Raw genomic sequence first — 26,123 nt, 5'->3', positions numbered from 1 at the left:
ATTGTACCAGGCCAGCCTGTCTCAGGGCTTCCCTCGGGGCTCAGAAGGTAAAGCATCTGCCTGCAATGCGGAAGACCCGGGTTCCATCCCTGGGTCGGGAAGATCCCCTGGAGAAGGAAATGGAAACCCACTCTAGTACTCTTGCCTGGAAAAGGATGGAGGCCTCTCTCAAGCCCGTTCTGCAGCCAGAACCACAGGAGTGGCCCCTTCTGGTGAAGAGCAGGGACGGGAAGTACTGAATGAATAGCTAGTGGACCCTTGGGGAGGAAGCCACGGGCGGGATTTGTGGAGAAGAGACGTGTGGGAGCCTTCACTCAGTCACGGGCATCGAGGCGCCTTGGCTACCAGGGAGCTGCAGTTAAAGGCTGTGTGCTGGCAGTGATATGAGTTATAGATGTTAAGGAACTTGGAGAACTCAGGGAGAGGCTAAAAAAATAACTTTGGCTCTGGTTATTTCTGAAATGAATTCAGTTTGGAGGAAGCTTGTTTTTATTGAAATACTCAAATATGTTCTTGTATTTGTATTTGCCCTGTCCATTTGCTGGTAATATGGTTGCTGTTGATGTTGAGTTGCTAAGTCGTGTCTGACTCTTTGTGACCTCATGACTGTAGCCCACCAGGCTCCTCTGTCCATGGGATTCCCCAGGCACGAATACTGGAGTGGGTTGCCATTTCCTTCTCCAGGGGATCTTCCTGACCCAGGGGTCGAACTCACGTCTCCTACATTGGCAGGAGGGTTCTTTATCGCTGAGCCACTAGGGCTTCCCTGGTAACGTGGTTGTCAGTTCTGAAAGAGAGGGGCAACATTGTTCCCACCTGGAATCAATTTTTTTTTCTCCTCTTTTCTATTGGAATGAAAGTCCTAGTTACAAGGGCTGGGGTGGGGGCGGGGGCACACAACCAGAATATTTACCTGTAGCCATTTAAGACTGCTGGTAAATATAGTATAACTTTATTACAGGGTTATCAGTTCAGTTCCGGAGAAGGCAATGGCAAGCCACTCCAGTACTCTTGCCTAGAAAAATCCCATGAACAGAGGAGCCTGGTGGGCCACAGTCCATGGGGTCGCTACTAGTCGGACAAGACTGAGTGACTTCACTTTCACTTTTCACTTTCACACATTGGAGAAGGAAATGGCAACCCACTCCAGTGTTCTTGCCTGGAGAATCCCAGGGATGGCGGAGCCTGGTGGGCTGCCGTCTATGGGGTCGCACAGAGTCGGACACGACTGAAGTGACTTAGCAGCAGCAGCAGCAGCAGCAGTTCAGTTCAGTCGCTCAGTTGTGTGCGACTCTTTGCGACCCCGTGAATCACAGCATGCCAGGCCTCCCTGGCCATCACCAACTCTCGGAGTTCACTCAAACTAATGTCCATCAAGTCGGTGATGCCATCCAGCCATCTCATTCTCTGTCGTCCCCGTCTCCTCCCACCCCCAATCCCTCCTAGTATCAGACTCTTTTCCAGTGAGTCAACTCGTCGCATGAGGTGGCCAAAGTATTGGAGTTTCAGCTTTAGCATCAGTCCTTTCCTTTACCCTCATGTCAATGCCCTTGGCAATTCTGATTAGTCAGGATAATCACCTTGGACCTTTCATCACCTAACCAGTATAATCCCAAATCTGCTCAGTATTAGAGCTTGTGGGGCATTGAAGTTCTCTGCATTAGACTGAGGTGTTCCCAAGTCTTCGTGTGTGTTAGTCGCTCAGTCGTGTCCGACTCTTTGTGACCCCATGGACTGTAGCCCACCAGGCTGCTCTGTCCGTGGGATTTTCAAGGCTAGAATACTGGAGTTGGAACCAGTCCCTTCTCCAGGGGATCTTCTCAATCCAGGGATTGAACCCAGGACTTCTGCATTACAGGCAGATTCTTGACCATCTGAGCCAAGAGCGAAGTCTCATGTCTGTAAGAAAAGCACTGCATAATTCTCACCTTATCCCCATACTTCTGGTTTTGACAAATTATCTGGGGAAAAAAGAGGGCATTATGTTGAATACATGTGGGACGTGAAACTTTTCTCTTCCACTGGGTTGAATAAAAACTTGTAACTGACATGAAGTATATGTTGAATTAAGTGTTAAATCCGGTGTTTTCTCTGCCCAGTATATCTACTTTTACCTTGAAATGTGTCTAAGGTGTAGGAGCCTCTGTAGTCCTTGATAGTTCTTTAAACTGAACTAGAACATTACATTACATCAGGCCTTTGAGGGAAGCTCAGAGGGGCCATCTCTGCTATCACAAATCTCTTCCCCCGTTAATTTTCTGTGCAAATTGGTGTTCTGCATTCTGCCTCTTCATCTAGCCCCTTGGTGCTTTTGATCAAGGTTATATTCACACCTGAGCACAGTCCTTTCAGGTTTGTGCATCTGAGAGTCCACCAGCCTTCTGGCCTCTACCCAGCATTAAGATGTTAACCATTTTCCAACAAGGGCCTACTGTAATAGCACAGGGAAATCTGCTCAGTGTTATGTGGAAGCCTGGATGGGAGGGGAGTTTGGGGGATAATGGATACATGTGTATATATGACTGAGCCAAGTCCCTTTGCTGTCCACCTGAAACTATCACAACATTGTTAATTGGCTATACTCCAATATAAAATAAAATGTCTTTTAAAAAAGGATGTTAACCATTTGAATTGAGATTCCTAATAAGACTTGAGAATTGTGCTAATCCATTGATTAAGACATTTTATTAGCTTGTTGAATGTGGATAAACAGATGGACTCTGATTTCAGGAAATTTCATCACGGTAACATATTTAATGATTAATATTGTATTGTTTCATATTTATCTTTAAATATGTCATTGTGATGATAAACACTGATAAATTGATAAATAGAATCTTTCATGGTGGTTTTTTAAATGTATTAGTAATGTTCCTAGGTTGGATGATGATGTATCATCCCTTGTTAATATCTGCTAGTAGCAGATATTACTAACATAGTTACATTATTTTTGTCCTTGGTAGTCAGCTCTTTTAAAAAATTACACACTGATTCTTAAGAATTCAAGCTTGTTAGTACCTGGCCAAGACGAAGTTCCACCTCCCAATTAAACAGAATCAGAATGAACTGTAGACCCCAAAAATAATTTTTAGAGATTTATGAGTCTTTGTCGCTTTTTGACTATGGAAATATTCCTCTGCCTGTTTCTGGCTACTAGTTTATTTAACAAGCATATGTTAGGCACCTGTTAAATGGTAGGATCTGAAGAATAAGAATGAAGAAGTGAAGAAAGTATCAAGTGCAGCTTGAGGGGTCAAATTATCCGAAAGGGGAAAGCGTTCACTTGACTTTGGTGACCTAACAGGAGCAGCTTGGAGAATCTGATGGGGGCAGGAGCAGTATGGAGGGAGCTGAAGTGTGATTCCCAGTTTAGAAAGTAGAGACTTTTCTCCACATTTCTGAGAAGTTTGGCTTTTAAGAGAAGAGGGATGAAATTGTTACAGCGGGGAGGGGTGGGTGAAATTGAAGGCAAGTCTGTTTTTCTTGGTCTGTTTAAGATCGGATATATTTAGAAAGTATTCGATTTTGGTGCTGAAGACTGAGAGAGTTTGAAGGAGCGTGAGAGAAGGAAGATAACCATGTAGTGAGGTTTCTGAGTCCACTCCAGGGCTATCTGGCCTTGGATCAGAGGGAGGCATGTGTCTTCCATTAGAACAGGGAGTGTGGAAGATGAGTGAGCAGGAATGTGTCTAAACTGCACTGCTTTATATTCAGAAAGAATTGGGGGCTTTGTCCTGTAATTAGAATCACAAGCTATTTTCTATTCAGCAAAAGTAATAGCTCACTTTCATAGTACTTTTGTGCTGTGAAATGTTCTTGATCTGCCATGTAGAGGCTATTATGCCTCCCAGTGATCTCTTAGGGGTTATAAAAAAAAAAGTATCAAAATTTTTTGAAGGCACTTTACAAAATTAAAGAATTTTAAAATGCTAAGTATTTTATGTAATCATTCACCTTAACCTCATAATTTTTGGACTGTTCTGCTCCCAACTCAGTGGGGATTTTATGATTCATATCTGTTCTTTTTTTTCCCCTATGGTTTTTTGCTTTCTGATTTTTATTTCCTTCTTCCATGAATTTTTGCAAGTTCAGCAATAGTAATTACTGTTGAATTATTTACTGTGGATAAATAAATAAACTGAAACTAAATTGTCTAGCATAAGTAAAATTTTCTTTTGGTTTATCATGGAAATTCTCATTTTTTATTTTCTTTGTAACAGGATAAAGATTATAGACTGAGGTTAATTCATTGTACAGTTAATCATATGGGATATCTAGATTTTGAGGAAAGGTTACCTAAGGAAGTTAACCAGTCACTCTAAATCTTATTACTCTTACCTGTAAAGTAAGAATAATACCTATTTACAGAATTATCTGTCCCATCTCACAGAGTTACCGTGAGGTTCATCTTATAATAATATAATGTAAACATGCATTGTAAATTATAAGTATCTTTAAATATTTTACAATTTGAAAAACGTTAGATCTCAGGCTCTCGTGGCCAACTATAAACTCCCCGTCAACTGTAAATGTATATGAATAAATGCTGTAGGGAATGAACCCTTGACTGGCATAAGAATTTCAGTTTAGTTCTTAAGCTTCGTTGACCTGCAAGTCTCTGTGCTAATCTAAACCTAGATTTAAAATTATGTATCTGTATGTAGTGTAATGTTTAAAACTGCCAGCTCCAAATTTAGGTTGCCTTGGATTCAAATCCCCATCATACCTTTTAGTGGCCAAATATCTTCCATAAGTGTAAACTCTTGCTGCCTCTGACAATTTAAACTCCGAAAAATTGTGACATTAATAGTACTGTCATAGGATTAGTACCTGTTAAATGAGATAACACTTAGCATAGTGTCTACCGGTGCTAAGTGCTCAAAAAACTTGATAGCTATTATGTACATGAACTTTCCAACAATATGTATTCCTATGTAAAAGAATATTTCTTGTAAAGTAAGTACCTGTAAAGAATTAAATTTTAAATAGCTAAATACTGACTGCATCTTTCCGTTTAAGTAGCTTCACCCATAGGATTTTATATATACTCAAAGGAACTTTCCTTTCAATCATTGCAATAGCTTACTTTTTTGGATATCAAATTTTTATACCTAATAAGTAGTTTTCCACCTGCCTATAGACCAGCAGTCATATTCATTCCACAACTAAAAAAGGTTTTGAAATGTACTGTGGAGGTTTGGACACGACTGAGTGACTCACACAGACATACACACACACACACACACACACTTCAAAACCGAGAAAGAAAAAAAAAACAGGTTTATGCTCTTAAAAGGCAGGAACATGTGGTGCCAAATCTGGCCACTAGAGGGTGCCGGATAGCCAGTGACCTAGCCCTTTCCTAGAGCCTGAGATCTTATCTTGCCTTAGTGAGAGGTGTTCAGGACCTATCACTAGTGTGGAGCTCAGTGGCTTCCTCTTTTCTCAGTTCCAAATACCATTGATCTGATAGTGACTCAGCCTCCTTCCTTCTCATGGATCAGGGATCGAGCTGCAAGCCAGTTCCCATTTTCCTTAAACCTTTATACTCTTGCAGTCAATCAGACTTTTCACTCCACCCCCTGCTCCTTCCTGAAGAGCCCTAGGCATTACAATCATTTGATTTAGGAGGATTCCATTTTATTGCATTCTATTGCTTCCACTTCCGCTACCCTCAAATATCCTGTATGTTAATTTCTTAATGGGATTTAGGAGGTTTTACAATATAATTACCAATTATTCAATCTGTGATAACTCTTCAAGGTTAAAACCCAACTAAGCGCTTCAGAATCAATAAACAGCTTCTTTTTTCTTTTTTTGTAGTCAGAGATTTGACAGGGGATGGGGAAACTTCTACTGCCATCAGTCGCTCAAAACAGCCTGGTGGGAAATCTGCCCTCTCTGTTATTAGGTGACATAGTTCAGTATGATGCTCATTAAAGGCTAATGAAAGTTTCGGGTGATTGAAGAATTAGGAGATAACTAGCAAAATCTGCTGCTGCTTCAATACTTAAGGCCTCTCTCCTTGGACAACATGGTTCAGCACAGCTGTCTGTTCCGAGTATCAGGTTGGGCCAACATAATGTGCATGGTCTGCTTCAAAGGCTGGTGGTGAGTCTGGGTGCGATGAGGCAGTGGGTACCGTTGAGCGAGGGTAGCAAGGCTCAGGCCAGGCCTATTTCTCACAGCTGCCAGGGAGCTGAAGAGGTGTGGGAGTTGGCACGCCCACCGATGGCGGCAGGACTGAGGGTGAGCCTCCCAGTTACGGATCATCCACTTCGGTTAGAAGAACGGTGGCACGAAGATGTTTGTTCACACGGATGTTCCTCGTTGAAAGTAGGCTGGATGTCATGGGAATCCAGAAACAGGCAGTGCAGTGTGGACTAGCTTGCAGTACTTGAGTTCGTTTGAAGGTGATTCCTTTGAGTGCAATTGTTGTTGTTGTTTTAATTATTTCATGCTTTCTGGTATTGCACCTCTACTCTGAATCTAACAAGGCAAAGGAAATTTCACTCTCAGTATTTTTGTCTTAAGAGTGCTATGGAGGATTCTGGCACCTGCTGGTACCAGGCAGCCAGTCACTAAGTCTGTTAGGTCATTTATTCAGAATTGGGAATTGCCTAATACTGTATGCTAATACAAAATAATTTCAGAGTAATGATCCAAGTGGATTAGCTATTGTGAATAACACATATGTCAGCCATTTGCTAACAGCATCTTATAGAACATTCCTCACAAGCACACTGAATTTAACAGTCCCATAGGTTTTTTGTAACTTTTCCACAGGAGGTAAACCAACAGTATGTCTTTTATTTGGTCACTAATTAAAAGATGCATTTTTCCTCTTATCCTTTTTAAAATCGGACTTTTTTTAAGACCGAGCTAAAATTTCATACTAAAAAATAAGATGTAAAGATTTACTAGCAAAACTACATTACACGAATGTGTATTATTCGAACCAGAGCTCAAACTCTGATCCACTAGGTTCCACTGGGGACCACAGTCTCCTGGCTTCGAGCAGACGCAAAGTGAGACAGTCTCGTCTTCAGGAAGCCCCCTCAGGCGCTGTTCTTGGCCGCTGTTTCCTTGTCCCCCTTAGTCATGAGTCCATCAGAAAGAGGTGTTTGGCTCAAGGAACAGCAAGTCAGAAGTCTTGTTGCCTCTGAAGGAGGTGCAGCTTGGTCCCTCTCAGCACCGAAAAGTTCTGGGAACATTTGGAAACAATGTTAACTTGATTATGTTAAAATGCTTCCTTTTAACTCATTTTACAAGGTGGGGTTAAACAAATAAAATTTTGATGCCATGTTCTCTATTAGTTGATAAAAACAATTTTTAAAATTCTAATTTGATGGCATTCTCATATTTTGTTTAAAAGCCTTTGGGGAAAATTCATTTACTAAAGGCACCTAAGTGTGAAAATTTTAGTTTGCAGTAAACTTGTACTCTATGCTATTTCGTTTGCAGATGACACTGGCATGTTATTTCTCATCTTTATTTTCAGTGTTTTATACATATTAGTTGTCCAGTCTAAGATGATGTAACTAACACACAAACACTGCTCTCTTCTCCCTAAACCAGAAAGTTGCAAGTCTGAAACATTTACACTTAGATTTGATAGTTGAGGCCTCCTTTATAAGATGCGTTTCAGTTAATAATTAGCCAATTTTATTTTCACTTAGTCTCATTTTATATTTTCTCTTACTTAAAATTAGTAGCACTATGAACATATTTTAAAGCAACTATTAATGAAAGAATAGGGGCAGAAGCCTTCAGCTTCAGTTTTATTCACTTGGTTTTGCCTTTATGTTTGCACAAGACTGATTGTTATTAAAATAGGGAGGGATTTTATATTTTAACATTTTCATAGGTGCCCTCCTATCCTATTTTTCCCACTCGTCCTTTTAAATTCCTGAATTTCTTCATGGGTTTTTAATTGAATGTTTATATTCAAATAAATTAACAATTAATTTAATTAATTAAAATTAAAAATACTATTAATACTGGAAAATTAAAAATACTGTTTTGGTCACAAATTATGCCATTCTAAAGGACATGAGTTTGAGTGAACTCCAGGAGTTGGTGATGGACAGGGAGGCCTGGCGTGCTGTGGTTCATGGGGTCTCAAAGAGTCGGACACGACTGAGCAACTGAACTGAACTGAACTGAAAATTGTTGATTATGTTAAAATGTTTCCTTTTTGGTAAATATTTTTTTCTAAAGCTCATGTGGCAAGTTAGGATGAAGAGCTATGCTCAAAATCTACTGTTGCTAAGTTTTTAAAAGCTTTTTACCACACTTTGAGTTCACGTTATTTTATAAGTAGGTATTAGACCATGATTTTTATTCTGTGGTGTCTTAAAGGAACTACAGATTTAATGCCTTAAAACTAAAGTATTAGGAATCCTGTTCATTTGTAGGTATTGCTTCTCTATTTTAATAAGTCATGTATTACAACCTGAGTTTCATGATGTGTGGTTTTCAGTTGACCTCTTTTTTATTTTGAAACCCTTTTTATAGATGGGCAAAGTAAATTTTGCATCTTCATGATTTGCAGATAGACATAATTTAAATGGTCAGGTTAAGTATTATGATATTACTGCAGCAGAAAATGGTGTAAATGGTTGTATGCACTCAGTGGTATTAGGAAGAATTATGCCCTCCCAAAGCACTTCTTTCTGTACATGTTTGCCAAAGGAGTAAACTATGGTATATATTATCATTTTGAAGAACTTTGTGACAGAAGCCATTCTTCTAAGACAATAAAGAGTTGAGATCAAAATTAAATGTATTATCAGACATGCAGAATAAACATGTAATGGAGCATGGGCCTATCCTGTAGTGAAATAAATGAAATAGCTGGATAATGTCTCTGATTTTCCCAAATGCTCTTTCTGCTTTACTTCAGTTGTACATGCGCCTGCTTGATACCACACACACACTTTTTTCATATTTTTAGAGTAAACAGATATATACCACAGCATTGGAAGTACTTTTCCTGTTGCCGCACAACCAGAAGCAGCAGACTCTTAAGTATCGTGTATTCTAAGGAGGGCTGCCAGCCACTGAGACCAGACGCCTCCCTGCAGGGGTTACTAAGAGCCCCACCATTCTTCATTCATTCAGCATACTTTTATCAGGCGCCTGCTCTGACTCGACACTGGGGATGCAGCTGTTTGCCAAAGTTCCTATCCTGATGCAGTTCACAGTCTAGTGGTTAGTGGATGGGGAAGAAAGTGGTCCTTTCCTTGTTTAGGTTAAAGGTGGGCATGGGATGCTTCTGGATTGCCATTCGTAGGGACTGATGTGCCTACAGGAAAGGGAGACTGGCATCTCGTGTTCCAGTCAGCTGCTCGCTAAGCTGGTTGACCCTGCAGACCCACCACTGAAACAGATAGGCAAGTTCCTGGGAGTCTGGAGGGTATATTAACGGAGATGTCTGCTTCTCTCCCAAAGACTTGTGTTGGCGGAACCAAGGCCTGCAGGATAACTCAGGACCAAGGTGTAGTGTTCTAGGAAAGAAGGGACAAGGGGCCGTCTGCCTTCTGTATTCCTGGTGGCCCTGGAGAGTGGAGAAAAGAACCTCTGCGATCTCTGTGGCTCTAAAAACGGAAATCAGAAGTCATTATGCTGCTGAGAGGCCTCCAGGCCAGAGGAGACACTACCCCACCCAGAGTGCAACCCCTCTCCAGGAAGGGTGAGCACCAGGGTGATACCGACCCCCACAGTGGAATCCACACAGGCCCACACCCTTTCTGTGCTCCAGCCCGGGTAATCAGCTGAGCCAGAGCAGGACCAGGGAAACCTCCCTGCAGCGGACATGGAACCATTTAGATCAAAAGGTTCTTCTCTCTTTCCCAGCCCCAGAACCAGAGAGGAAGTAGACCCTGAAATTGAAAAGAGGTGGGGAGAAGGTTTTGGATGCAGACAGCAGCATCCCTTCCCACAGTCTCTTGGTCTTTCTGTGCAAGCCCAGACTGAGTGGGAGGGATCTTCCCAACCCAGGGATCAAACTCACATCTCCTGTCTCCTGCATTGGCAGGCAGGTTCATCACTGCTAGCACCATCTGGGAAACCCATATTTAGTATGAAATTGAAATTTATAACTGGACTTTCAGTAATGAAAAGTGACCAAAGATCAATGCAATCTGCGCACGACTCCTTAAGGGATGTGTCAGGGAAATTTGGCATAGCATAGTTGAAGAAGTGTGATTGAAGAAATGAAACTATTTGTTTATGCAATAGTTAGCACAAAGGTTTGCCCAGTAAGCTGGTTACAGATACATTTTAAGTAGTTATGTTTTTTTTTAATGTTTGTGATCATCCATAACTAGTCATATAATTTTTAAAGAAACTAGTTACATAGTATATAAAGAAAGTTAATCACATAATTCATTAACCCCTCATGTATGACTTATCGGTGCTTTAAAAACTGTTCAAAGTGCTCATCAAAAACACTGATATAAGGAATCAGAGTTAATAGAGCTTTTTCATCTGCCCCTTAATAGATCTGGAAAGATTTAATTAGTGGTTGGTTTCGAGTTACTCATATTTTTTTGTTCTGGGCCTAGAATTTTTGAGCTTCTTACAGTATAGCAGAGTTATAGCAGAGTTGTTTTTCCTGGTGTTTTTAGCAGACAAAACTACTTACTAGAAACTGAAAGGCATTAAAGGAATGGGTGTTCAGTTGCCATTGAGTAATGCAACTGACATTTCATGGTTCTTTTTTTTTATATGGGTGGCTCAGGTCTCTCTAGAAGAAACCATAGTACTGTCCATCAATTTGTAGCTTATTGCTGGATCCAAGCCAATAATGTGTCAGACCAACTACGGGATGGTGTGAATGGACACCGGCTTTCTTGCTTCTGTGTCAAGGGGACAGGTCATGTTAGTTTTGTCACAGTGTATCTCTTTATTGATAAAATTGTGGCATCTATCCCAGAGGGCTATGTAGAAATGTGCTTATATTTCTAGAGAGCTAATTAAGTAGAAAAATCCTTCATAAACATATACATACTTATTTCATAAGGCCAATTATAGCTAATATACATTGTGTGTGTGCTCAGTCATATCTGACTCTTTTTGACCCCATGGACTGCAGCCTGCCAGGCTACTCTGTCCATGGAATTTTCCAGGCAAGAACACTAGAGTGGGTTGCTGTTTCCTCCTCCAAAGGATCTTCCCAACCCAGGGATTGAACCTACTTCTCTTACATCTTCTGCATTGGCGCGTGGATTCTTTACCACTGTGCCACCTGGGATGCCTCAGAAATACATTAATATCTTGAAAGTAAAATATTCCTCTAGGTGCAATCTAGAGAGGAAAGGTGAGATTTTTTTAATGTTTCCCTGTTTTTAATCTATAAACAATCTGTTAAAAAAAATCTTTTGATAATTGGCCTTTGAAGTGCTTTTGTAGTTCTTGGAAGGCCTAAGAAAGTGTTCTCACTGGGCTCCAGTCCAAGCTTACATGGGTGGATTTGATGTTGTCCTTGAGTGCATGCATAAACTCCAGTAGCCTTGTGGCCTGTGGTGAGTCCCTGGGCCTCCATGTGTCCTCACCTCTAAAACAGAGCTGGTAATAGCTACCCTGTAAAGTGACTGTTAGGATTAAATGACTTATTGCCCGGGACGCAGGATGGTGTCTAACCCCTGGTAAGTGATCAGTAATTGGCACTTTCCCCTTCTCCTCCATTGACAGCCACAAGAAGGGATGCTGTCCCTTTTCTTCAGGAATGAAAAGATGTAAATGTCTTACTCTAGATGCTCTGAGGTCAAACAGATGCTTAATTCAATTTCCGGTTATAATCCCGGAATTCTTGTAGTCATTCAGCTGTAGATGGGGCCACTCAGCCCCAAACAGAGTTACATGTACAATCCTCCATCCAGACAGGTAGAGAGTGTCTGTCTGAAGAAAGCTCTGCTGATAGATTTAATGTAAATTTTAAAGAACGTATACCAGTGAGGAATTCAGCCTTCCTTCCATAAGGTGTCGAGTTTGAAATGATCACTTTCTTCATTATTTTTTAAATAAGATACAGTTTTAAATGTATATGTACTATGAAGCTTTTAAGAAAGCTTCGTAGAATTTAGAATTGACTTGAGAGCTCATTTATTGTATTCTTCTCAGTGCCAGAAATTAAATCAGGAAATTCCTTAATATATTGATGTCTTAACTTTTTCTTAAAGTGCTCCCTATCATCACTGTTGCTTAGCAGAAAGCCCCTTAGCTGTTCACAGATATCTAAACTTATCGGTGGGCTTGACTAGACTTCTGCTGGTACTGTGGTGTGTCTCCCGCTCCCATTGTTAGTGAAATGATGTGGCAGCCTCCATGAATAGTGTTGTATAAAACCAAACCAGATTCTGTTCAACAGAGTAAAAATTTGAACTAAAATGTAATATCAGGCGGAGAAAGGAATATGTTGCTCCAGGCCACAGACAACTCAAAACAGTTTGAGGCGTGCAGTGGTAAATCCTACAAAATGCTATAGGCGATTCAGCATCAAAATTGCCACAGAAAATTATTGTTGTTAGCCGTTCTGTTGATAGTTCGTATTGTTAGAATTGCTAGCAGATGGGAAAATAGATGAGTCAGGATACAGTATTAGCAATCCATATTTTTTTAATCACAGGCCTCTAATAAGGTCTGTAGCATCTGTGAGATTTATTTAAACAGTTGCTAGGAAGAGTGTGTTTTCCCAGTAAACAGAGCCAACCTTAGACAAAGTTTTTTTCATCGAGTCTTTGACGGTGTTAGCATTTACACATAAGACCATTTGCTTCATTGTGATGGTCTCTGAGTTGACTGATTATACCAGCAACTCATAGACCCATTAAGTATGTTACCACACCTAAGCATTTTAAAATTTGCATGATCCTGTTTCTGCTATTTTTTGAGATTAAGACTTAAAAAAACAAAATCCTCATGTAACTAGGACTATTTTTGACAAAACAAAATAACATTTTAGGTTTTTATAGCAGACTGGATATATAAATTTGAAAGTTCTAATTTTATTGACAGTTCTTCCTGATCAATAATAATTAGCAGCTTTTTGATACTTCTCATAGAGTTCAGAAATAATTCTTATCAAGTTTGAACTGTCAGAATTTTCTGTGGATTGATTTAGTCTTGTTTGCTACCTTCTTACAGTATCACTGAGTTATTTATGCTACTGTTTTATGTAAGAGCTGGTGAGTTGTTAATCTGCATACCTGGCTTGGATTTTTTTTTTAAAGCATACTGAAAAAATATTTTAGTATATTGAGCTGTAATCTTCTTACCTCTTGGATTAAAATGTGATAATCTAGGACTGTCAGTAACAAAATGAACTGCTTATTCAAGCTGTCACTCATGTACCAAATGATACTATTTTCAAACAGAATATTACTCCTATTGAAAAGTAGTTTTGACTTTTCCACTTAACTTATACACAAGTATCCACCCACTCAACTATCTAATTGTTATTCTTTGAAAATTTCCAGTTTTTCTTAAGAGTTTTTCACGTAAGCTTTCTGTAAGAGCTGGGAGATCCTAGTTTACCAGCCTGAACCTTTAAGAAGAGAGCCATTCCCTCTTTTGCTGAACTTCTGCAGTTTATTCCATTTTAAGAGACAGCTCTGCAGAAATGTCAGATGTGGCATTTTCTGCTCAGTGTGGCCTTTATAGCTGAATATTTAAAAACCATTTTTCCTTTTAGTTTGGGTTGAAGACCCTAGAAGTTTCAGTATCACACCCCCATTCTGAAGTGACTTAACTTTTTGAACCCTCTGGCTGTGCTAGATTAAGAATATCAGACTTGGTATAACTAAAAACAAAAAACAAACAGCTTTGACCTGAGAGTCGGGTCATGTCTCTGCTATTAACCAGGAGTGTAACTCTGAGCAGGCTAGCTCTCATTTCCTCCCCTAAAATAAGGAAGTTAGAGTAAATCGTCTCTAAGGTTCTCTTAGAGTGAGATTCTGCGAGGCTTAACTAAACCTCACTTTATGTTTCTGCTAAATAAATGATTTAGTCATATGCAATGACTTTTAATAATCCCAGATCTCAAGATGTATTTCTCTCAGGCCCATGGGATTCAGTACACCCAGTGTCTGTTTAAACCCTTTGATGGAAACCAAGTTTACTCTCTGCTCTTATTAGTGCATCATGCCCCCTGACACTTGTCGTCTCAAACGGCCAAGAAGAGCAGAATAGGGAATGTGAACTGTGAGTAGGGAAACAATTGTCTCAGATAATGAAACACTATTGTTCCGAAACGCACAGACTTTCCTGTCACTCTGTGTTTCTGAAGCAGCCGTGGGCTCACTCTCTGCTTTCAAGTTTTCCTTCTTACTGCATGGCAGCTTGTTTAGTCACTTCACCAAGTCACGTGTCCAGCGTTTGTAAAGATCCTCAAGCTACAATATATTCTTCCATTGTGTTAAAGCCTGAAGATTTAAGCATCATTGCGAGTTGTGCAACTTCTACTTTGTCATTTAAGTTTAAAACTAAATTTTGTTTAATAGAATTAGCCTAAAACATGTAAAAGTCATTTCCAGATACTCATTTTTGTCTGTTTTTTCATATATAGTAAAGCCCATAAAGTATCAGTTCAGTTCAGTTCAGTCGCTCAGTCGTGTCCGACTCTTTGTGACCCCATGAATCGCAGCACGCCAGGCCTCCCTGGCCATCACCAGCTCCCGGAGTTCACTCAAACTCATGTCCATCGAGTCGGTGATGCCATCCAGCCATCTCATCCTCTGTCATCCCCGTCTTCTCCCACCCCCAATCCCTCCCAGCATCAGAGTCTTTTCCAGTGAGTCAACTCGTCGCATGAGGTGGCCAAAGTATTGGAGTTTCAGCTTTAGCATCAGTCCTTCCAATGAACACCAAGGATTGATCTCCTTTAGAATGGACTGGTTGGATCTCCTTGCAGTCCAAGGGACTCTCAAGAGTCTTCTCCAACACCACAGTTCAAAAGCATCGATTCTTCGGCGATCAGCTTTCTTCACAGTCCAACTCTCACATCCATACATGACCACGGGAAAAACCATAGCCTTGACTAGACGGACCTTGGTTGGCAAAGTAATGTCTCTGCTTTTTAATATGCTATCTAGGTTGGTCATAACTTTCCTTCCAAGGAGTAAGCATCTTTTAATTTCATGGCTGCAGTTAGCATCCACAGTGATTTTGGAGCCCCCCAAAATAAAGTCTGACACTGTTTCCACTGTTTTTCCATCTATTTCCCATGAAATGATGGGACCAGATGCCATGATCTTCGTTTTCTGAATGTTGAGCTTTAAGCCAACATTTTCACTCTCCTCTTTTACTTTCATCAAGAGGCCTTTGAGTTCCTCTTCACTTTCTGCCATAAGGGTGGCGTCATCTGCATATCTGAGGTTATTGATATTTCTCCCAGCAATCTTGATTCCAGCCTGTGCTTCTTCCAGCCCAGTGTTCCTCATGATGTACTCTGCATATAAGTCAAATAAGCAGGGTGACAATATACAACCTTGACGTACTCCTTTTCCTATTTGGAACCAGTCTGTTGTTCCATGTCCAGTTCTAACTGTTACTTCCTGACCTGCATACAGGTTTCTCAAGAGGCAGGTCAGGTGGTCTGGTATTCCCATCTCTTTCGGAATGTTCCACAGTTTATTGTGATCCACACAGTCAAAGGCTTTGGCATAGTCAATGAAGCAGAAATAGATGTTTATCTGGAACTCTCTTGCTTTCTGGATGATCCAGCGGATGTTGGCAATTTGATCTCTGGTGCCTCTGCCTTTTCTACATATTCTAAAATTCTTTTATTTGACTTGACTTACCAAATTCTAAACCCAGACACAGAACAAAGACTTGATACTCCCAACACTGTTTACATTTATTCTGGAGTTAGTCAGCTGGCATATAATTATGGTAACACAGCTACTTTGTATTTCATGTAGAAAGATGGTTCATAAGTAACATTTCTTTCCTATATAAAAAATGTAAATTCAAGTTAATTTACCACAAGATCTGTTAATCCATAAACATAATTCTGAAGTGATTTCCATCTTCCAAGAGAGTTGATTTTAGTAAAGGAAACTTTCATCACAGTAGCATTAATATTAGTTCAGGAAGCTCAGCATTTTCTTCTGATTCTATCTGTATTACCCACCCCCCAAATTGTTTTAATTTGGATCCGCATTTTTAAAGGGTGATAGTGGATTGTGTGATTTTGTAGGGTAATTTTTATCAGTATGAGTCTCTCTAAATTTTTTATCTGGCTTGTAGATCTTTTTACTACCAAGGAATTGAGCATACTGTTTTCCAAGAGACTGAAAAGCTGTTTCTGCCACGTTGTCCACCCCAAACCATTTTTTGCCTGTGGAGGCTTGAGGGCTACAGAAACACAGAGTGCTAAATATGTGTTATTAGGGCTGAATCAGAAGTCAAAATTCAACCAGAAGTTCATGTCTGTAAGTCATACCCATTTGTATAAGAAGTAAACATTTTTACCAGTTAACCTCACAGTTTCTGGGGTCTAGATGACACCATAATCTAGAGTTATTTAGGAATATGTGGATAGATGGATGGATATATATATAGATGTTTCTGTTCTGTTAAGAAGATAAGAAAAGCCTCTGACCACAGTGTTAATAAGATTTGTGGGTCGTTTTCTGTTGGATATCATAGATCTTAAGAACAGGGAGAAAAATCTTTTCCTGGATAATCTTATCCTCATTGAGAGCTTCATTGCAAACTAAATGCTGATGATTCCCTAAGTCTTCGTCTTCAGCTTGAATCTTTCTCCTGAGGTCTAAAACCCCAAAATTACAATCCACATCTGATACCTCCACCTTAATGCCATTGACTCTCCGCTCCCTGATTAACTGGCGTCAGTCTCTGCCCCACGACCGCAGCCTGAAGCCAGAACCGTCCCTGATTCTTCCTCCCAGTCAGTGAGCAAAGAAAGCCCGCCAGTCGCATTTTCTAGGCTCTCTAACCCCTCCTCAGTCTCTGCTTCCGTTTCCCTGGTTCAGGCCTCTTCCTCTCTCTAGATTGCTGAAGTAACCTGTTGACGACAACTCCTGCCTGTATTCCCCCACCCCGACGGCAACCCATTTTCTCTACCTGCTATTGGAGACATTTTTCTAAAGCTCGTTCATATACGGTCATGTCACTAATTGTGCTCAGAACTATCAAGCATTTCTTTTCTTGTCTACAGAAATTTTGTAGCAGCACATTTAAAGCCCTTAGCCATCCAGCCTCTCCCCTCTTTCTTGTCTTTCTCTCCTGATCCCCTTCTCCCATGGATCCTTCCTACATCCCAGCAGTCAGCTGACATCCCGAAAGATGTCAGGCACTTGTATACCTTACATATTTCTGCGTACACTGTTACCCTTCCCCATCCTGTTTCCCAACTTCTCAGCGTACCCCTCCATTCATGAGTTAGCTGTGCCTGGACCTGTCTCATGAGCTCGATTGCAAGCTCCTTACAGGAGGTGGTGTTCTGTTCATCTTTGCATCTGCAGTGCTTGGGTCCAGAGAAAATATCAATAAATGTTTTAACAAGTGAGTTAAAGTTCTGAAGTTCTCTGATGGCCCACCAGAAAACATAACTATGTATACTGAAAGTGAAAGTCACTCAGTCGTGTCCAGCTCTTTGTGACCCCATGGACTATACAGTCCATGGAATTCTCCAGGCCAGAATACTAGAGTGGGTAGCCTTTCCCTTCTCCAGGGGATCTTCCCAAACCAGGGATCGAACCCAGGTCTCCTGCATTGCAGGCGAATTCTTTACCAGCTGAGCCATAAGGGAAACTCCAACTGTGTATATATTTTATGTAAAAGTCAGATTTCCTGTAACTTCAACCTTATACAGCCACAAAGATGAAGTTAAATTTTTTAAGGCTTTAAAAAAATTTTTTTATTTATTATTTCTTTGGGTTGTGCTCAGTCTTCATTGCTGCACATGGACTTTCTCTAGTTACAGGGAGTGGGGACTGCACTTTAGTTATGGTCTGTGGGCTTCTCATTGTTGTAGCTTCTCTTGTAGAGCACAGGCTCTGCAGCATGCAATCATCAGCAGTTGTGGCCCACGGGCTTAGTTGCTCTGTAGCATGTCGGATCTTCCTGGACCAGGGATTGAACCTGTTTTGCCTGCATTGGCAGGCAGATTCTTAACCACTGGACCACCAAGGAAGCATTTAACAAGCTTCAGCACTAAAGCCATGCTCTATCTTTCCTAAAATAGCCTCAAGCTTTCACTCAGAAGCTGTTTATTCTTATTTAGTGTAATGCCTGATAGGATTGTTGAATTGCTTTTCTGGTTCCCAGTAGGTGAACAGACTTGGAGCAGAGAGAGAAGGATATTCACCCAGGGATGGCAGTGCAAGGGCCCCATAGTGAAAGCGAGAGTCACTCAGTCGTGTCCGACTCTTTGCAAGTCCATGGACTGTGGCCCACCAGGCTCCTCTGTCCAGGGGACTCTCCAGGCAAGAATACTGGAGTGGGTTGCCATTCACTTCTCCAGGGGATCTTCCCGACTCATGGATCAAACCCAGGTCTCCCACACTGCAGGCAGATTCTTTACCATCTGAGCCACTTAGCAGACATACTGAGGAGCTGATAGCTTTCCTGCAAATGAAGATAAAACCAAAAAGAAGAGGGTAAATTAATAAATGGTATAGATTAGTAATAGATATTAATAATGATGATTCATCAAAAGGAAAGGTTGTTTTAGAAGGCAGCATATTCTGTAAAATACTTTATAAAGGATTTTCTGTTAAAAATGGTTGAAAGAGTTTTATCACTTAATTAAAATTTAGATATGCCATGAATTTTCATATGTGGAACACATAATTCCCTAACAATGCCAGCTAATGGTTTTCCAGTATCACAGATCTGTTTTACATATTGATAATATAAAACTTTTGTACAATTCTTCTGTGTATTCTTGCCACCTCTTCTTAATATCTTCTGCTTCTGTTAGGTCCATACCATTTCTGTCCTTTGTTGAGCCCATCTTTGCATGAAATGTTCCCTTGGTATCTCTAATTTTCTTGAAGAGATCTCTAGTCTTTCCCATTCTGTTGTTTTCCTCTATTTCTTTGCATTGATCGCTGAGGAAGACTTTCTTATCTCTCCTTGCTATTCTTTGGAACTCTGCATTCAGATGCTTATATCTTTCCTTTTCTCCTTTGATTTTCACTTCTCTTCTTTTCACAGCTATTTGTAAGGCCTCCTCAGACAGCCATTTTGCTTTTTTGCATTTATTTTCCATGGGAATGGTCTTGGTCCCTGTCTCCTGTACAATGTCATGAACCTCCATCCAGAGTTCATCAGGCACTCTATCTATCAGATCTAGTCCCTTAAATCTATTTCTCACTTCCACTGTATAATCATAAGGGATTTGATTTAGGTCATACCCGAATGGTCTAGTGGTTTTCCCTACTTTCTTCAATTTCAGTCTGAATTTGGCAATAAGGAGTTCATGATCTGAGCCACAGTCAGCTCCGGGTCTTGTTTTTGCCAACTATAGAACTTCTCCATCTTTGGCTGCAAAGAATATAATCAGTCTGCTTTCAGTGTTGACCATCTGGTGATGTCCGTGTGTAGAGTCTTCTCTTGTGTTGTTGGAAGAGGGTGTTTGCTATGACCAGTGCGTTCTCTTGGGAAAACTCTATTAGCCTTTGCCCTGCTTCATTCCGTGCTCCAAGGCCAAATTTGCCTGTTACTCCAAGTGTTTCTTGACTTCCTACTTTTTTATTCCAGTCTCCTATAATGAAAAGGACATCTTTTGGGGGTATTAGTTCTAAAAGGTCTTGTAGGTCTTCATAGAACTGTTCAATTTCAGCTTCTTCAGCGTTACTGGTTGGGGCATAGGCTTGGATTACTGTGATATTGAATGGTTTGCCTTGGAAACAAACAGAGATCATTCTGTCGTTTTTGAGATTGCATCCAAGTACTGCATTTTGGACTCTTTTGTTGACCATGATGGCGACTCCATTTCTTCTAAGGGATTCCTGCCCACAGTAGTAGATATAATGGTCATCTGAGTTAAATTCACCCATTCCAGTCCATTTTAATTCACTAATTCCTAGATTGTCTACATTCACTCTTGTCATCTCCTGTTTGACCACTTCCAATTTGCCTTGATTCATGGACCTAACATTCCAGGTTTCTGTACAATATCGCTCTTTACAGCATCGGACGTTGCTTCTATCACCAGTCACATCCACAACTGGGTCTTGTTTTTGCTTTGGCTCCACCCCTTCATTCTTTCTGGAATTATTTCTCATCTCCAGTAGCGTATTGGGCACCTACCGACTTGGGGAATTCCTCATTCAGTATCCTATCATTTTGCCTTTTCGTACTGTTCATGGGGTTCTCAAGGCAAGAATACTGAAGTGGTTTGCCATTCCTTTCTCCAGTGGACCACATTCTGTCAGACCTCTCCACCATGGCCTGCCCATCTTGGGTGGCCCCACGTGGCATGGCTTAGTTTCATTGAGTAGACAAGGCTGTGGTCCGTGTGATCAGATTGGCTAGTTTTCTGTGATTATGGTTTCAGTGTGTCTGCCCTCTGATGCCCTCTCGCAACACCTACCGTCTTACTTGGGTTTCTCTTACCTTGGATGTGGGATATCTCTTCATGGCTGCTCCAGCAAAGCAGCTGCTGCTCCTTACCTTGGACAAGGGGTATCTCCTCACGGCTGCCCTTCCTGACCTTGAACATGGAGTAGCTCCTCTCGGCTCTCCTGCACCCACGCAGCCACCGCGCCTTGGATGTGGGATTGCTCCTCTCGGCTGCTGCCCCTGACCTCGGGCGTGGGGTAGCTCCTCTCGGCTGCCGCCCCTGACCTCGTGCGTGTGGTAGCTGCTCTCTGTACAAAGAAGATCTTCACGACCCAGATAATCACGATGGTGTGATCACTAACCTAGAGCCAGACATACTGGAATGTGAAGTCAGTTGGGCCTTAGAAAGCATCACGAGGAACAAAGCTAGTGGAGGTGATGGAATTCCAGTGGAGCTATTTCAAATCCTGAAAGATGATGCATTGAAAGTGCTACACCCAATGTGCCAGCAAATTTGGAAAACTCAGCAGTGGCCATAGGACTGGAAAAGGTCAGTTTTCATTCCAATCCCAAAGAAAGGCAATGCCAAAGAATGCTCAAACTACCGCACAGTTGCATTCATCTCACACGCTAGTAAAGTCATGCTCAAAATTCTCCAAGCCAGGCTTCCGCAATACATGAACCGTAAACTTCCACATGTTCAAGCTGGTTTTAGAAGAGGCAGAGGAACCAGAGATCAAATTGCCAACATCTGCTGGATCATCGAAAAAACAAGAGAGTTCCAGAAAAACATCTATTTCTGCTTTATTGACTATGCCAAAGCCTTTGACTGTGTGGATCACAATAAACTGTGGAAAATTCTTAAAGAGGTGGGAATCCCAGACCACCTAACCTGCCTCTTGAGAAACCTATATGCAGGTCAGGAAGCAACAGTTAGAACTGTACGTGGAACAACAGACTGGTTCCAAATAGGAAAAGGAGTACGTCAAGGCTGTATATTGTCACCCTGCTTATTTAACTTATATGCAGAGTACATCATGAGGAACGCTGGGCTGGAAGAAGCACAAGCTGGAATCAAGATTGCTGGGAGAAATATCATTAACCTCAGATATACAGATGACACCACCCTTATGGAAGAAAGTGAAGAGGAACTAAAAAGCCTTTTGATGAAAGTGAAAGAGAAGAGTGAAAAAGTTGGCTTAAAGCTCAACATTCAGAAAACTAAGATCATGGCATCTAGTCCCATCACTTCATGGGAAATAGATGGGGAAACAGTGGAAACAGTGTCAGACTTTATTTTTGGGGGCTCCAAAATCACTGTGGATGCTAATTGCAGCCATGAAATTAAAAGACGCTTACTCCTTGGAAGGAAAGTTATGACCAACCTAGATAGCATATTAAAAATTAGAGACATTACTTTGGCAACAAAGGTCCATCTAGTCAAGGCTATGGTTTTTCCAGTGGTCATGTATGGATATGAGAGTTGGACTGTGAAGAAAGCTGAGCACCGAAGAATTGATGCTTTTGAACTGTGGTGTTGGAGAAGACTCTTGAGAGTCCCTTGGACTGCAAGGAGATCCAGCCAGTCCATCCTAAAGGAGATCAGTCCTGGGTGTTCATTGGAAGGACTGATGCTGAAGCTGCAACTCCAAATACTTTGGTCACCTCATGCGAAGAGTTGACTCGTTGGAAAAGACTCTGATACTGGGAGGGATTGGGGGCAGGAGGAGAAGGGGACGACAGAGGATGAGATGGCTGCATGGCATCACCGACTCGATGGACATGAGTTTGAGTGAACTCTGGGAGTTGGTGATGGACAGGGAGGCCTGGCGTGCTGCAATTCATGGGGTCGCAAAGAGTCGGACACGACTGAGCGACTGAACTGAACTAATACAAAATTTTACATGTTGATAGTATAAAAGTCTGTTATAGAGCAAAAGTTTTCTAAGTAGCTTTTTTCTGAATTCAGTCCATTACTTTAGTAAAATAGTTATAAACTGCGGGCAATTTCCCCCAGTAAGATAGTATAAGATATTTATAAGGTATTTAATGTAACAATTGTTTGCTTTGTGTGATGTTATAGAAATAACACTAGTTATAACTCTAGTACACTAATTATAGTGTTGCCTATTCCTTTGAGTCATTTATTCTATATTCCTGTTTACCTCACCTTTGTGTCCTCACATTTAACAGTGTAGTTTAATAGTTTATAGATGTGTGTACAAAGATGTGTGTCTAAAGTTTAAGTATTTGGGGATTACCTGGGGTAGACGTGAAACCCATGCATAAAAATTAATTGTGAAAATAGTACATGACTCTAGAATCAAATACTGAATGGTGGTATTTAAATTTGGAATGTTATAGAAATTCGAAGATAACAAAGGTAACATAGGCTAAAACAGAGACAAAGTAGAACCAGATCTCATGGTAGACAGCCCCCAGGCATGTCTTTCCCAGGGAACGTGGCTGTGTGCGATCTCCATTGGCCCTTCATCTCACCATTGCAGAAAGTGTCAAGATTCCCCACTAGCTTATTCTTTATCCCCAGAGTGATTTAAACAGTCGTGACCATATAGCAGATTAATACTTCTATTAAAAATTAGTGAAGAAAGTATGTGATATAATTGTTGTTTAGTCGCTAAGTCTTGTCTGACTCTTTTGCAGCCCTATGGACTGTAGCCCACCAGGCTCCTCTGTCCATGGCATTTCCCAGGCAAGGATAGTGGAGTGGGTGACCACTTCCTTCTCCGGGGATCTTCCCGACCCAGGGATCGAACCAATGTCCCCTGCATTGGCAGGCAGAGTCTTTATCACTGAGCACCTGGGAAGCCCATGTAACATAATACTGTGCTTTATATGTACGTGTATATAATTGTATAACATAATAGGCTAGGGTTTGTTTCGTTTTAGTGATGTTTGACTAAAAAATAATAGGACATATTTTAGGTGTATACGAGAACTGCTTATACAAACCAGAGCGGGTGGTAATCACCTTCAGGGTCATCATCCTGGGAGCCAGTGCAGTCTTTCCCGTAACACTGTCATTCTTGTATTTTTGGAGCTCCTCTTCTTTATTTCCTCAGAGTCTGTGACTCATTCTTTTCAGTATCCTCAGCGGTGACAGATCTTTTTCAGTTGAGAATGAATTTGACTTTTGGAACCAAGAGTCACTTAGGGCCAGGTATGATGAGTAAGGTGGAGGATCAAGCTGAAAAATGCTATTTTTGGTTAAAATTGGCATGTGACAATAAAGTAATGATAGTGTTTTCTGGCCTGGCTTATAAAGTAACCAATTTGGGGTTAAAGTATTCTAGATAATTTGATTGATCAGTCAAGTACTTAACATTTAAGTATTTGGTGAAATGCAGAATAGAACAGTTAATTTAACCCTGTATTCAATCTTGTCACATTCTTGGGTGACCTCTGCAAGTGTTCATGATTATCATAGCTCTCCATAGCCAGCAAGGATGTGAGAGATTAGAGTGAAGAAGAGGGTGTCAAAGGAAGAAATGGCTGGATGGCATCACCGATGCAATGGACATGAACTTGGGCAAACCCCGGGAGATGGTGAGGGACAGGGAGGCCTGGCGGGCTGCAGTCCATGGGGTCGCAAAGAGTGGGACACGATTGGGTGACTGAACAACAATCTAGAACGTATCCTGGAAATCTGTTTGTTGGCAAAGGTACATTTGCATTTCTGCCTTGTTTTAACCCAGATAGATTTTATTAGCTTATTTTTCTCATTTGTTTTTTCCTAAAAGCAGAGTTTTTTTATTGTTTTGTTGCAAATTACTTGAGGTTCCTGCAAGATGTGCCTTCTCGGTTCTTCAGGGAAGTAATTCCTCTTTTAATTGTTGAGCCATATTTCAAAGATGATGTAAAGAGTTGGAATATTCCTGCTAAAACTCATTAGACTTTAACCTATTATAGATAATTTTACTATTTTAATACCTTGTTTTTTTCTATATCTAGTTAAAAAATCTAAGTTTAGAAGAACTACAGATGCGGTTAAAAGCGCTGGACCCCATGATGGAACGAGAAATAGAAGAGCTTCGTCAAAGATACACTGCGAAAAGGCAGCCCATTCTGGATGCAATGGATGCGAAGAAAAGGAGACAGCAAAACTTCTGAGTCTAGTTTCCTTTCTGTTTGTTTCTATGACTATTCTGGAGACCAAGAAACCACTAAGAATTGAAGAAATATTATGATTTTTTTTGTAATCTCTAAGATTTGTGCTCTACAGCCAGGCAGCAGCCAAAAACTGATGATGGTACAAACCCAGGTAAATTCCCAGAAGACAGAACTTAATACATTTTCCACTGTGTTTTCATTTTTAAATGATGAAAACAGCAGAAGTGCATTTTTCTCTGTATCTGTCAGCTACATACCAGCACTAAAACTGTGTTGTAAAACGAAGGCTGTGTTTGGAAACCTTGAAAATCCAAAGCTATTGTTTAATTGTACAGCACCGAAGGGCTTTATGTTACAGTATTCTTTATTCTTTTCTATTAGCCTATTTATTGTAGCCCTCTAGGTAAACTTATTTATTTATGCTATTTCACTTTGTTTTGTTTTTTAAGGGCAAGATCAGGATAGCTTTGGTAAAGGTCGGGACATATTAATAGATGACAGTGTACAACCAAATTATACTGTAAGCCAGAAGCTACAGGGTACATTCCTTGATTTCCAGGATAGTTTTCCAATAGAAGCAAAGCAATAATAGCAATAGTACACAAATGGGCCAGGCATTTTTTTTATACTGAAGCAATAATTCCATTTTTACCTTCTGAAATTTTAATTTTTTTATTTCTGATGTTTGGTACAAATAGGATTATATATATTTAGGTCATACAGAGCAATAATGTTTAAAACCAAAGAAATCAATGGAACCCTTGCACAAAAATGTATGGTGAATATTTTAAAAGAAATAAATCCTTCTGACAAATGTAATTCTTAATATTGTTTCATGCTTCATGGGTAGGTCTGAGAGCTAAACTGTATCAAATTGTAATAAGCTCATCACATTTATTTCTGTGAAAATGCTCAGTTGTCCCCAGACTTTTTTGTTGATTTCATCTATTTGCTGGGAATTGGTAAACATCATGTGCCTGATGATAACAAAATAGCAAAAACTTTTGTACTGATCTGTGCAAGCCTTGGGGACTAGAAAAAAAAAAGATTAAAACCATTAAAAAGAAACTCATTTCTAAGCTGAATGAACATTTGCAAGATTGAACCGGGACCAGTCATTTCCTTAACTACATATGGCCATCTTGACAGCGTTTGTTCTTTTGTGTGTTTAATTACTATGTGTAAATCATAAAGACAAATAAATTTACTGTGCCACCCAGCACATTTCAGCTCTATCTTTTTTTAAAACTCATGACCTAGATTCTCTCTTTTCTAGGCAAAGAAGGTATGTTAGGACAGTGCAGGCTAGATTATTCAGTGATAACAACTCTAAACCTTCAAGGGTTTAACATAACCCAGATTACCTGTCACCCACGTGCTCTGCTGCTAACCTTCACAGCCACGGACCACACTGACAGAGCCTCCACCGTCTGCAATGTTGGTGGTTACCACAG

General features: G+C 40.6%; 1 protein-coding gene across 1 annotated transcript in view; it reads left to right on the top strand.

Moving 5' to 3' along the window:
* Positions 1 to 25,893, top strand: part of STK3 (serine/threonine kinase 3) — a 308,548-nt gene extending 282,655 nt beyond the window's left edge. Inside the window, exon 11 of the mRNA XM_055432459.2 lies at positions 24,511 to 25,893. Coding sequence (XP_055288434.1) covers positions 24,511 to 24,669 — 159 coding nt within the window. The 3' untranslated portion in view covers positions 24,670 to 25,893. The remainder of the gene's footprint in view (positions 1 to 24,510) is intronic.
* The last annotated feature ends 230 nt before the right edge of the window (positions 25,894 to 26,123 follow it).

Source organism: Moschus berezovskii, chromosome 16 (genome assembly GCF_049115385.1).
Source record: "Moschus berezovskii isolate FMDL1 chromosome 16, NW_MosBer_1.0, whole genome shotgun sequence".
In the NCBI taxonomy this organism is placed as follows: domain Eukaryota; kingdom Metazoa; phylum Chordata; class Mammalia; order Artiodactyla; family Moschidae; genus Moschus; species Moschus berezovskii.
The sequence above is the reverse complement of the archived record's forward strand: the minus strand, read 5'-3'. Positions and strand labels throughout refer to the sequence as shown.